A 14,246-nucleotide genomic window follows, 5' to 3' on the forward strand; every position below is an offset into this window, starting at 1 on the left:
CTTTGCGGAGCATATTGCCACTGAGCACGTGGTAACGCCAACTACGTCAGAGAAACGCTCGCCCTACCCAAGTTGTGCCCAGCCTTGCCTGGCCATTTTGGCCGAAGAACGAAGGACCGTTCAGAGATTAAATTAAAGTCTCTATTCTGTTCTTCCCTATTCAGTCATTTGTAGAATAAATTCTATGGCTTCAGTTTGAACACTGGAGGGGCTGGGTCTGAGCTTTTCATTGGTTTTTCTGGTTTGAGAGGTCGGTACAGAGACGCACGCGCACATCAGCAAAACTCGCACTTGGAACGAAGAAACACGGAACTAGGCAGGAAAAACTATTTACTCTGAAAAACAAGTACTTTGTGGGTTTCCGTAGTGTAGTGGTTATCACGTTCGCCTCACACGCGAAAGGTCCCCGGTTCGAAACCGGGCGGAAACACGTTTTTTTTTTTTTTCCTCATCTTACTACGAAATTCTTCCAGTGTGTATCTTTTAAAGACTTTTTCAGGCCGTCATAAATTTCCTGTCTTCTTCTCTTGCTAGATCGGGGCAGCGGTGCTTAGGGCGGGCCTCAGAGGCTCACACGCGTATCGCCAGGGGGAGAACCGGCTCTCTCCGGCTTGGACTCGGGGCGGCTCCCCGCCTGCAGCCCCGGAAGCGCATCCTCACCTTCCCTCGCCTTCCTGTTCCTGGCGGAGCCGGGCTCCGCTCGTCTTCTCTGTCTTAGGGCTGGTGCTGGCCCTGCCCACGCCTAGGGCTCCGGCGCGTCACGGGCCTCAGCTGGGATTCCCGCGCCCCTCGGACGGCCACGAGACTCGGGTAAGTGCCTCACAGACTTTGTGCGCTACCCCGGAAAATGAGGGGCGTGGTGGGGGGGGGGTCCCGCCGCCCTCCGTATACTTAGGACCCTCCTGCCAGCTGGCCCCGGTCATGATTAGGGGACTTGGGCCCCGTCAGCCCCGCCTGTCTTCCCGTCTCCAGAGTAATCGCAGCATCTCTCCTGAGCTACGAGTGTGAATCCCTGGGAAAAGCTGAATCCAGAGGTGGGGTCACAGAGAGCCGCAGGCCCGACCGGGATGAGAAGTCCTAATCGGCGCTCTAGGGGCGTTCTAAAAGAAGGAAGGAAGGGGATTTGAAAGGATTGCTCCCGCAGGGCTGTGGCCTTGAAGAGGTGGTGACTGGCAGGTTGGACTGACCTGCCGTGGGCTCTCCCTTCCTCCCCAATTTACCTTCGAGAAACCCTCGTTGAGGAGACACCCAGGGGCTGAGTCCTCCTCCACTTTGACCTTTTGCTATTCCATCACAAAGAAAAAATGGATCCCAAAGTTAGGAAATGGACCAGCACTTGTTTAGAATCAGGACTGGTGCTTTGGTGTTTGGCCTCTTACCTCTGCCACATGGCTTGCTTACAAGTTAATTGGATTAATCAAACGCTTTTATGAGAAAGTTTTGTTGTGTCACCTGGCAGCCTCGGGTGTTCCCTAAGAGGGATTTCTTTCTTAGATGTATTACTACTTTTTCTAGGGATTAGCCAAGCCTAGCCTCTCAGATCATATTGCTCCAGGTTCCCTCAAATGACTAATAAGAATGTGATGTGTTTGTTTTTGTTTGTTTGTTTTTGAGACGGAGTCTCACTCTGTCGTCCAAGCTGGGGTGCAATGGTGCGATCTAGCTCACTGCAACCTCCACCTCGATTCTTGTGCCTCAGGCTCCCGAGCAGCTGGGACTACAGGTGTGTAACACTACACCCGGATAATTTTTGTATTTTTAGTTAGAGACGGAGTTTCACCATATTGGCCAGGCTGATCTCAAACTCCTGACCTCAAGTGATCCGCCCGCCTGGGCCTCCCAAAGTGCTGAGATTACAGGCATGAGCCACCGCGCCCAACCGAATGTGATATTTTTATGACCATGAGAAAAGAAGGGCTGCATTCTTTGGTGGGTCCGCAAAATTAAAAAAAAGAAAAGAAAGAAAAGCACAATGTTAATGAGCTGTTTTCTTTTTATCATTTTCTTAAACAGGCTGCTTGGGTAGACGTTGACTTGAAAGGTCCATTCTTTTGTCATCTTGCTGGTTCCCTTAACAAGACAACACCTTGGCTAGCAAGATAATATCTTGGTTAGCAAGACAATAAACTTGGGCATGTGCTGAACAGCAACCTGTCTAAATACATTTTCATTTAAAATCCCCTCTGTGCTACTCAGAAATATAAGCAAGTTATTATGGTGCCCAGAAAGGGGGCAAAGGTTCCAGGGTCCTAGGAGATGACAAGGATTTATCCTCTTCATCTTTCTCCGATCCCAGTTAGCAGGAATACTTTAGCCTGGAAGCTGAGTGTGCCCCTAACCAACCTTTACAGATGGGTGACTGTTTGGGAGCTTATGGCTCACTCCTTCTCTTCAAAGCAGATGCATTCTGGCAAGCTGCAGCAGCAAACCTACCCTTTTAGACACCCTGCGTTTTCTCATCTTTCCTTTCTACCCCTGCATCTCCCAGTCTCTCTCACTTAACATCCATGGAAACTCATGCTGCGTCTCTAATACTTTGGAAGATGAAGAACAAACGTCCTGGAGAGTGACTGACACCATGTGACCTCTTGCTTCTGTAGCACACTGCATCTTGCCTGTGAATCTTTTTTTTTTTCTTTTTTTTTTTGAGACCGGGTCTTGCTCTGTCACCCAGGCTGGAGTGCAGTGGCGCAATCTTGGCTCACTGCAACCTCCGCCTCCCGGGCTCAAGTGATTCTCCTGCCTCAGCCTCCCAAGTAGTTGGGACTATAGGCATATGCTACCACACCCAGCTAATTTTTGTATTTTTAGTAGAAATGGGTTTCACCATGTTGGCCAGGCTGGTCTTGAACTCCTGACCTCAAGTGATCCACCTGCCTCCACCTCCCAAAGTGCTGGGATTACAGGCGTGAGCCACCGCGCCCAGCATTTGCCTGTGCATTTTTTATTGTATTTTAATTATATCCTTTATTCTCTCCTTCCTAAGCTTGGTGTTCTTAACTTTCTTCCAGATCTTCCCTCCAACCCCCAAACACGATCTCTCCTTAAGTAAGAGGCAGGGAGGAAGAGGGGAACCTTCTGATTTTGGGGTGGAATTGAGGCTAAAACCCAAGTTAGAACTACCTCCCAGAAACCCAGTTCCGTATCCATCGAGTGATCAAAAAGACGCTGCTAAAATGTGCCTTGTGTTTGCTAGGGATGAGGTGAAAATGAGTATTGAATGAGGTGGCATTTTGGTCCATGGATTTGCTTGCTATGAAAGAGAAAAAACATGGAAAAATATATTTTGAGAGCTGGGTGAGACCCCCAAATTAATGTAATCCAAGATGTTTCCCTAGTCGTTACATTCCTTTTTTTTTTTGAAACAGAATCTCACTCTATTGCCCAGGCTGGAGTGCAGTGGCGCAATCTCGGCTCACTACAACCTCTGCCTCCCGGGTTCAAGCAATTCTCCTGCCTCAGCATCCTTAGTAGCTGGGATTACAGGCACGCACCACCACCCCTGGCTAATTTTGTATTTTTAGTAGAGATGGGGTTTCACCATGTTGGCCAGGCTAGTCTCGAACTTCTGACCACCTTGGCCTCCCAAAGTTCTGGGATTACAGGCGTGAGCCACCACGCCCTGCCTGAGTCACTAAATTCTTACACTGTTCCCTCCTATGTTAGTCCGCTAGGGCTGCCAAAACAAGGTACCACAGGCTGGGTGACTTAAACAACAAAAATTAATTTTCTTTGACTTCTGGAGGATAGAAGTCCAAGATCAAGATGTCAGGTTTGGTTTCTTCTGAGGCCTCTCCTTGGCTTGCAGATGGCCACCTCCCACCACGTCCTTAGATGTGTTCCTCTATGTTGTCTGTATCCTAATCTCCTCTTCCTATAAGTACACCAGTAATATTGAATTAGGGCCCACCCATAATACCCTATTTTGCTTTTTATTTCACTATTAGTTTTTTTTTTTTAAGCTATTTTTGCCAGTTAATTTAAACATCATGATCTTCTTCTAATGATAAAAATGCAAGTCTTCATGCTAACAAAAGGATTGGAAGAAGGATGAAGCAGATGTTTCTTCTCCCCTACAGCAATCTGGTTAAATGAGGAGTTAAATTGAGAGCTTTCATGAGAATTTCAGTCCAGTTCTGTGCAATGAAGACAAGTGATTCAAAACTTTCACTAACTTGCTCTGTTGTTTGTAATATAATGTTATTGGAAGAGTTATTTTAACAAAGGGGAACTGTTATATTTCTAAAACTTTTAAAATTGTTGCCATGTCTTGGGAAAATAACTTCAGTATCTGTCTTGATAATTTCTTGCCCTGATGATACCACTGAAAGTCATTTCTCTATGTTTCCAAAAGTTATACAATTACTACTACGATTTATCTGCCAGTTAATAATTTTTCTTTTCTTCCACATGCATGAAGGAGTATTTGTAATGACTTTTATATTTTATCATTAACATTATTTTTTTGAACTCTTAAAATGCGTATTTTTTTTACATTAATAGACTTCCTTTTTTCAGAGCAATTTTTGGTTTACAGAAAATTGAGCAGAAGATACAGAGAGTTCCTACATACTTCCTTTCCCCCACCTCAGTTTCTCCTAAGTTATTAACAACTTGCACTGGTGTGGTACATTTGTTACAAATGATGAACTAATATTGATAGCTTATTATTAACTAAAATATATAGTTTACATCAGGGTTCACTCACTGTGTGAAGTTCTGTGGGTTTTGTCAAGTGCATAACATCTACCATTTTATAATATATGCCATTACAGTAGCATACAAAAGAGTTTCATTTACCTAAAAATCTCTTCTGCGCCACCTCAAATAATTTCTTCTAAGTTAAAACCACTGTGTGGTGAGAGCTCCTTCCTTTTCCAACCTCCTTGTCCTTTATGGAAATGGTAAGAGCTTTTACCCATCTCTCTGGTCCCTTTTCATTATGTGTGTATCTGTCTCCTACATTTGTAAGGTCTCTAGAGAGTCAGTGACCTGGTCTCCTAATCAGCTTCCTAAAGGTGAGTTTCAAGAATTAAATCCGTATTTATATACTCAGATACAGCATCCAGGCAGTGGCCTATTTTTCCTGATTTTATTTTGTCACCTGCTGTATTTTGGCCTTTGACATGTGGAGATCATGGCCCCCCTACTTAGGATGGACTTCAATGGATCTAACTCGAAGAAGACTGAACCCAGGAAAAGAGACTGTGTGAGCATTCTCACACCAGGAAATGGGCTGAGAAACAATTTTGGAGTGAGATGGAAGGAGAATGGTATGGAGTATCTATTCTTAGGGAAATGTGTGCTAGGCCAAAAGCTCACTTTTTGGTTAAACACTCTCATTCTCTGAAAACATAAAGGCCTCTAAAAATACATGCAGAATATTTGGGGTAACCTTATTATTCATTGCCCAAGTTGGGTCACTTTTCAAAGTAAAAGGGAACATTATGAATAATTATACTAGGGCAACAGGTATAAATCAAGTCACCCTACCATTAGACCAAGTGATTTTCACTGGTTCCTTCATTGTAAGAGTAGCTCCTTTTGTTTCCTAAAAATTGTTAAAATGATTCCTTAATGTTGCATTTGAAATAAAGGGAAAAAGACAAAAATTAGCAATAAATTTGCCGGGCGCGGTGGCTCACGCCTGTAATCCCAGCACTTTGGGAGGCTGAGGCGGGCGGATCACGAGGTCAGGAGATCGAGACCATCCTGGCTAACATGGTGAAACCCCGTCTCTACTAAAAATACAAAAAAAAATTAGCCGGGCGTGGTGGCGGGTGCCTGTAGTCCCAGCTACTCGGGAGGCTGAGGCAGGAGAATGGCGTGAACCCGGGAGGCGGAGCTTGCAGTGAGCGGAGATCGCGCCACTGCACTCGCGCCACTGCACTCCAGGCTGGGTGACAGAGCGAGACTCCGTCTCAAAAAAAAAAAAAAAAATTAGCAATAAATTCATGTAATGTCTAGGCAAGGATTTCTTCAGAAGAGAGCACCTTTTTTTTTTTTTTTGAGGCAGAGTCTCACTCTGTCCCCCAGGCTGGAGTGCAGTGGCACAATCTCGGCTCACTGCAACCTCCGCCTCCCAGGTTCAAGCAATTCTCAGGTGGATCACCTGATGTCAGGAGTTCGAGACTAGCCTGGCCAACACGGTGAAACCCTGTCTCTAGTAAAAATACAAAAATTGGCTGGGTATGGTGGCGTGCTCCTGTAATCCCAGCTACCCAGGAGGCTGAGGCAGGAGAATTGCTTGAACCCGGGAGGCAGAGGTTGCAGTGAGCCTAGATCGCACCACTGCACTCCAGCCTGGGTGACAGAACGAGACTCTGAGACTCGATCTCAAAAAAAAAAAAAAAAAAAAAACTGGAGCAATTTGGAGACAAGATTAAAAAAATAATAATAACATTGTAGAATGGTGGCCACTCACAAGGTTACAGAATTTCCCAGTAAATGTTTTCAAGGGTGGGGCAGAAGGTATGATAGACAAAAGCTTTAAAAAAGTCACACAGTGCCCATGAATGCCAGCCCTAGGCCTAAGTCCTAATTACTCAAACTCAAACTATTTTCCATTTCCTACCTGTGTGGCTCTCAATCTGTGCTCTGGGCTACCCACATTTTTTAGTACTTTTATTAATTCTTGAGCAGACACATACAATTTTTCTGTGTAAGACATAGGTAATACTCCAGCCATGTGCTTCCCCTACAGTTTAAAGAAGAGAATGCAACCTCCCCCATCTCTGGACTAACCTACATGCCTTCTCCAACTACATCCCTTTCCCAACTCCCAAGAGATGACCACTGTCCAATTTTTATTTATCCCTTTTTTTTTAAGTTTTACTATATGTTTGTGGCCTCAACATGTCATAGTTTTACATGTGTAAATGGATCTATAGTGTACATATTCTTCTGCAACTTGCTATTTTTCTTCGGCATTATATTCTTGAGATTCATCCTCGTTTTTGAACCTACCTGTAATCTATTTGTTTCTGCTGCTGAATAGTATTCCCTTTTATAGATACTACCAAAATATATGTATCCCTTCTACTATTGAAGGACATTTGGGTGATTTACAGGTTTTTGAAATTACAGTGTTGCTAGAAACATTCTTGTGGAGATCTCCTGTCCACACCTCCAAAAATCCCTCTAAGTAAACACCTAGAAGTAAAATTGCTTTACACAATACCACTGTTTGCAGAGTGCTTTACAAATAACCACTGTTTCCAAAAGCAAATACACTAATTGGCATACACACACAGCGGTACATAAGGGTTTTGATTGCTCCATATCAGCTGAGCCCTTGATATTGTCAGACAACTTGGTTTTCCTCAATTTGATAGATATGAAATGTTATATCCTATGCTTTTAATATGTACTTCTTATATATTTTTAGGTGCTTATTCCTCACTCATGCTTCCAAGAAGTACCTGTTAACATTTTTTGCCATAGTTTTAAAATTTTCATTTTGTCCTTTTCTCATGGATCTATAGGAATGCTTTATGTATTCAGGATTCTAACATTTTGTCCATTATATATGTTACATATATCTTTGCCAAGCTGGTACTTATTGTTTTACTTTTATTATGCTATCTTTTTTGATATACACGAATTATTAACAATATAGTCAAATTTGATTTTTAATGTTTACATTGGTCAGTCTTTCCCTTTATGGTTTACACTTTTTGTGTCTTGTTAAAGACATCTTTCCAGGAGCAGCGTGAGGAGGACAGAAGCACCCAACAGGACTGCTCAAGCCACCTGCGAACACTGCTGCTACCATGCCCAAGAGAAAGGCAAAAGGAGATGCTAAAGGTGATAAAGCAAAGGTGAAGGATGAGCCACAGAGGAGATCAGCTCGGTTGTCTGCTAAACCAGCTCCTCCAAAACCAGAGCCCAGGCCTAAAAAGGCCTCTGCAAAGAAGGGAGAGAAGCTTCCCAAAGGGAGAAAGGGGAAAGCAGATGCTGGCAAGGATGGGAACAACCCTGCAAAAAACCGAGATGCCTCTACACTCCAGTCCCAGAAAGCGGAAGGCACTGGGGATGCCAAGTGAAATATACATTTTTGATAGCTCTGTACTTATAGTGACTCTACTGTTTGAAATACTATTTTTTTAAATCAAGTTTTATAAAAGTGTAGAATTTTGGCTTTTTTAAGTTATGTTGTTAGCACACAGGACACTTCCTTGTTGTCTTTTGTGGAAAGGGCAAGTACCACTAATAGGGTGTATCTCAGAAACTGAATTGAAATAAGGGAAAATAGGATTTTCTGTCCTGGTTTTTGAAGATTGTTCTTGATTCCCTTGATTCCCAGGAGAGATTCTCTGACATTCACGTGTCAGCCACTTTGGCACGGAAGCCTTACAGTGTGGGGAACCAAAACTTCGTGTCTCCTCTTTCCCTGATGCCATCAGCATAGACTTGACTTCCTTAAACCGAGAGTTTTGATGTGGCCTTGGCAACCCTAAAATCAACTGTGTTAGGTAACAAAACTCAGGCTTTCTGTTGATGACATCGAGATGGTGTCACTTAAAAGAGCCAAGATTCCTGTTTTCAGTTTGTGGATTCATCCTGCTGGTTTTACTTTAGTCCCTCCATGTCAAAGTGGGCCTGTGAAAAGCTCATACATGCCTCATGTGAAGTGTCCACCCTCTCTGAAAATCTTTCTTGTTCAAAACAGCAACGACATATGTTGTTAACTTTTACAGTGACTTTTGGAGGAGGGGAGTTTGGAAATTGTAAAATGTTATAGATTGTTGCCTATTTCCTGCTGAAAGTAAATGTTTTTGAAAAGTATCATATAAAGCTGAATACAAATTGGTTTGGGGGGAGATCCTTTCCTACCCAAAGTCATAAATGTATTCTTTACTGCCTTGTGGAAATTTTATAGTTTTGCCTTTCACATTTGTCTTTAGTCTGTCCTGAACTGATTTTTGTGAAAATTATGAGTTAGAAATTCAATTTAACATTTTTCATATTCGAAGTGGTTGTCTCTGCACTATTTACTGAAAAGCTCATCCTTTCCCCAGTGATTTGTAACACTGCCTCTTTCATAAATTAAATTTTTGTGTACATGTGTGGGTCTTTTGATGGTTTCTATTCTGACTGACATCAATTTGTCTAATCTTGTAGCAGTACAGTACAGTCCTGATTATTGCAACTTTAGGAAAAGGTCTGATAAAAACGAAGATGCCTCCACATTTTGTCATAATTGTAACCAATTTCACCTCTGTCTCCAGTATCACCACAAAATTGTTCTTCTTTGGAGTGTCTTGGCTATTCTTAGCCAACTGTTCCTCCATATTACTTCTAGAATTAGACCAACAATTTGTAAATCAAACAAACCCAAGAGCATTGAAATTTTGATTGGATTTGTATTGAATTTATAGATTAATCTGGTAAACCATGTCATCTTTACAATGTTGTCTTCCAATACATGAATATGGTACAGCTCTTCATTTACTTAAGCCTTTGAAATATCTTTCAATAAAGTTTGTAATTTTCTTCATAAATGTCTTCTTGTTAATATTTCCTAGGGACTTTATGCTTTTTAACACTACTTCGTATGGTATATTTTTAGTTACCACATTTTCTGTTTTTAGCTAATGTTGATTTCGATTTTTGTATCCAGCAACCTTGCTACCTCTCATTCTTGTATCTGCATATTCTTGTGGGTTTGTTTTTTTTACATAGACAACCATATATTCTGTGTATACAAACAATTTTGTTTCTTCTTAGTCCTTATTATACCTGTAATTTCTTTTTCAAATGCTCAGCGTAGTCTAGGTGTTGGTGTCTGCTTTTTTTTTTTTTTTTTTTCCCAGACAGAGTCTCACTCTGTCTCCCAGACTAGAGTGCAGTGGTGTGATCTTGGCTCACTGCAACTTCCACCTCCCGGGTTCAAACGATTCTTCTACCTCAGCCTCCAAGTACCTGGGACTACAGGCGCGCGCCACTGCACCCGGCCAATGTTTGTATTTTTAGTAGAGACGGAGTTTCACCATGTTGGCCATGCTGGTCTCGAACTCCTGACCTCAGGTGATCCACCCGCCTCAGCCTCTCAAAGTGCTGGGATTACAGACGTGCGCCACCACGCCCGGCCGTGTCTCTGCATTTTTTTTTTTTTTTTTTTTTTGAAATGGAGTCTCACTCTGTTACCCAGGCTAGAGTGCAGTGGCGCAATCTCTGCTCACTGCAACCTCCGCCCCCGATTCTCCCGCCTCAGCCTCCCGAGTAGCTGGTATTACAGGCACCTACCACCAGGCCCGGCTAATTTTATTATTATTATTATTTTGCATTTTTAGAAGAGACGGGGTTTTGCCATATTGGCCAGGCTGGTCTCAACCTCCTGGCCTCAAGTGATCAGCCCGCCTCGGCCTCCCAAAGTGCTGGGATTACAGGCATGAGCCACCATGCCTGGTGCCATCAGAGTTTCGAGCAAAGAAATGACACAATCTAAGGTGTTTTATATATGTGTGTGTGAGTATGGCTGCTGCATGAGCAATAGACTGTAAGCTGTCACAGCAATCTAGGCAAAACATGTTGATGATTTGGACCTGGTATGGAAGGGTGAAGAGGTCTGAGAGAGTTGGCAGTAAATAATGCCAAGCTTGGATGATTGCTTAGCCTTTCTGAGCCACAATCTCCTCAGTAACAAAGCAAGAACTATTATCTATTTTGCAAGGTTTTGAAAAGAATTAGAGATACTTTATGGAAATGACTAGTATTGCAATTTACCTCATTAGCATATTGATGCATAAAGCTCTGTTGAAGATTTGAAAAAAAGATTCATATTTCCCAGAATCTTACATCGCCACTGAAAAACAAGGAAAAAAGACAATTCGATTACTCCACAAAACTGAGACCCAGGCCACTCCATATGGAGCCCTTACTAAAACCAGTAAGTAGCATATATAGTAAAACTGGAATTACATAATAGCATTTTTTTCCATTGTAATAGTGAATTGCTGGCATTTCTACTTTGTCATGCCGTATTACCATCCTTCATCTGCTCAACTATTCCCACTCCATTTTATTTGATAAACAGCAAACATTTATCTGCACTTTATGCCTGACAACAGATTAGGATCAAGGATAAAATAAATATTCCCTGTTCTCAGCTCAAAGTTGAATGAGAGCCGGGTGCAGTGGCTCACACCTGTAATCCCAGCACTTTGGGAGGCCAAGGCGGGCAGATCATTTGAGGTCAAGAGTTTGAGACCAGCCTGACCAACATAGTGAAACCCTGTCTCCTACTAAAAATACCAAAATATTAGCCAGGCGTGGTGGCGCATCCCTGCAGTCCCAGCTACTCAGGAGGCTGAGGCAGGAGAATCGCTTGAACAGGGGAGGCGGAGGTTGCAGTGAGCCGAGATGGCGCCACTGCACTCCAGCCTGGGCGACAGAGTGAAACTCCATCTCAAAAAAAAAAAAAAGTTGAATGGGATAGAGAGATAGGTCACCATACAGTAGTGTGCTCTCTGTTATAACACAGCAAGAGACCCAAACCCTGATGCCAGGGCATGAAGGGGCCTTAGGGAGGACTTCCTGGAGTATGTTGACATATGACCAGCAAAATGAAAACAGAAAGGAGCTGGTCAAGCAAGCAGTGGGGAAAAGGCTTCCAGTAAGAATAATAACATTTACGAAGATGTTAAGAGAATACGGATAGTGCATACAGATGTGCATATTAGTTGTTTACTTTTATTCTTTTTCACCCTTCTTGCTGTCATCTTAGGTGCATAGTAGATGTTCAATAAATTATTGTTGGATCAAAAAATTAAGATGAATAACCAAATTATATCAGGTTTCTGACTATAATAAAAGAGAATTATTAAGTGTTGTTGCCAAACTGTGTGCCCAGTGATTTACATGAAAAATTTTATTTCGAAAACCCTATGAGCTGAGTAGTATTGTTCTCATTTAACTTTACATTTAGACAAACATAAATTTAGACATATATCAGCCTGGGTGATCTAGAGTTTTTTTGTTTGCTTGTTTGTTTTTTTGAGACGGAGTTTCACTCTTGTCGCCCAGGCTGGAGTGCATTAGCGCGATCTCAGCTCACTGCAACCTCCGCCTCCCGGGTTCAAGTGATTCTCTTGTCTCACCCTGCCGAGTGGCTGGAATTACAGGCGCCTGCCACCATGCCCGGCTAATCTTTTGTATTTGTTTTAGTCGAGACAGGGTTTCACCATTTTTGCCAGGCTGGTCTCGAACTCCTGACCTCGTGATCCACCCGCCTCGGCCTCCCAAAGTGCTGGGATTACAGGCGTGAGCCACCACGCCCCGCCTAGAGTTTTTAATAACCAAATTTCTGACCCTCACATCTGAGGCACTGAGCATGGAAGAGTTGGAAAGAAGAGGGAGGGAAACTTATTTTTCTGTATCTGTCCTTGCACCACTACCTTCTTTTCTCAATAGTTGTTGTGTTACAGAAAAAGGGCCCCGATCCAGACCCCAAGGGAGGGTTCTTGGCTCTCCCGCAAGAAAGAATTCAGGGCGAGTCCGCAGTGCAAAGTAAAAGCAGGTTTATTAAGAAAGTTAAGTAGTGAAAGTACAGCTACTCCATAGACAGAGTAGGGTGTTCCTGAAACGCGGAGGAAAGCGTCCACCCTAGATACATACTCGTATGTATGGGGAGATGTGCTCTGCTACAAGGGTCTGTGATAAAGGATTACTTTTCTTATTCTATTTTGTAAGAATCGATATTATTATCTTTAAAGCAAAATTTGGAATGCCTTTGTTCTCCAGATACGGGGACATCTAGACACTCCCAAGTCTGGGTCTGTTTAGTAAACATTATTAATTTGTTCCCTTAACCATAAACATCTAGAGGCTAGGAATGCCTGACTTTCTGGGAATGCAGCCCGGCAAAAGTCCCGGCCTCGTTTTCCTAGCCCTCACTCAAAATGGAGTCGCTCTGGTTCGAATGCCTCTCACAGAAATCCCGCTAAAATGTAGCTCCCTCGGTTGCGGTGAGCCGTGATCGTGCCACTGCACTCCAGCCTGGGAGATAGAGTGAGAACTCCGTCTCAAACAAACAAACAAACAAAACCTCCCTCTTCTCTCAAAACTCTCCAATGGCTTCCACGCTGGGTCATCAACATGGCCTGGAAGAGCCCTACTCTGGATACCCGAGGGCACGGCCCCAGCGCCGCGACGCCCCGCCCCTCTGGCTGCTCCGCTCTGGGATGCACTTCCGACGCCCTCTAGGCTTGGGAGCGCCTCTCGGTGTGGCCTGGGGGGCCTGCTCCGGTTGGCGCACTGATTCCCAGTTGGGTAGGGGAGGCTTGACTGAGCTCCCACCCGGAATTTCACCTTAGACCTTTAAAGACCTTGCTCCGGCCTCCCGCGCCAGCGCTAACACCTAGTCCTCTTTAGTGGAGTTTCGGCGGAAGGGGATGGCGGGCACCCGACGGTGGTCTCCTCCCAGATGGCGAATTTCCGCGGCTTCTTCATCTTTTAGCTCCCAGGGAGCCCTCTGGCCCCAGCATGAAGCCCATGGAGCCCTTTTCAAAATTGTATTTTTAAAAGCTTTTAAAAAATACACAGGATTTTAAAGAAAGCCAACTGTACTACAAAACAGTTTTCTAATGGTTAAAATAATTTCATAGAGTAATGTGTGCTTCTCATTAATGCATTAAATATTAAACATCAAGACCCGTCATATGACTGCTGTAATTTTCAAACAGTTGTCTTGGGTATTTGTAACAACTGTATTGTGATACAAAAATATGTGATTTTTCTTTTCTTTTTTTTTAGACAGAGTCTCCCTCTGTCGCCCAGGCTGGAGTGCAGTGGCGTGGTCTCTGCTCACTGCAAGCTCCGCCTCCCGGGTTCACGCCATTCTCCTGCCTCAGCCTCCCGAGTAGCTGGGACTACAGGTGCCCTCCACCAATTTTGTTTTTGTATTTTTAGTAGAGACGGGGTTTCACCGTATTAGCCAGGATGGTCTTGATTTCCTGACCTGGTGATCCGCCCGCCTCGGCCTCCCAAAGTGCTGGGATTACAGGCATGAGCCACCACCCCCGGCCAAAAATATGTGATTTTTTTTGATGACAGAGTCGTAGTTACTTCTCTTTCAATTGTGGTTTGTTACCTGTATTAGTAAGTGAAAGATATGTTAAATTTCAGTTAGAATAGACTAGAATCAGAAATAATCAGAATGCAGTGTGTGTGGTAAGAGTAAGGAATAGTTCATGCAACTTTTGTTTCTGTTACATATGTATGACTGAATGACGATGTAAACTAAA

The 14,246-nt window shown here is 43.4% G+C and overlaps 1 protein-coding gene and 1 non-coding gene across 2 annotated transcripts; both read left to right on the plus strand.

The window, feature by feature from the left end:
* The first annotated feature begins 357 nt into the window (after window positions 1-357).
* TRNAV-CAC (transfer RNA valine (anticodon CAC)) lies at window positions 358-430 on the plus strand. Its single transcript has one exon. It is a non-coding gene; the product is annotated as a tRNA-Val (tRNA).
* Window positions 431-535: 105 nt separating this feature from the next.
* On the plus strand, window positions 536-9,503 carry HMGN4 (high mobility group nucleosomal binding domain 4). The gene is made up of 2 exons (XM_004043430.4): window positions 536-810; window positions 7,693-9,503. The coding sequence occupies exon 2, from the start codon at window positions 7,773-7,775 to the stop codon at window positions 8,043-8,045; it is 273 nt and encodes a 90-aa protein (XP_004043478.1). The 5' UTR covers window positions 536-810; window positions 7,693-7,772; the 3' UTR covers window positions 8,046-9,503.
* The last annotated feature ends 4,743 nt before the right edge of the window (window positions 9,504-14,246 follow it).

The sequence above is a fragment of the Gorilla gorilla genome, chromosome 5 (assembly GCF_029281585.2).
Source record: "Gorilla gorilla gorilla isolate KB3781 chromosome 5, NHGRI_mGorGor1-v2.1_pri, whole genome shotgun sequence".
NCBI lineage: Eukaryota > Metazoa > Chordata > Mammalia > Primates > Hominidae > Gorilla > Gorilla gorilla.

Excerpts from the sequence above, each read along its gene's own strand:
- HMGN4 (XM_004043430.4), top strand. The coding sequence starts at position 7,773 with ATGCCCAAGAGAAAGGCAAAAGGAGATGCTAAAGGTGATAAAGCAAAG.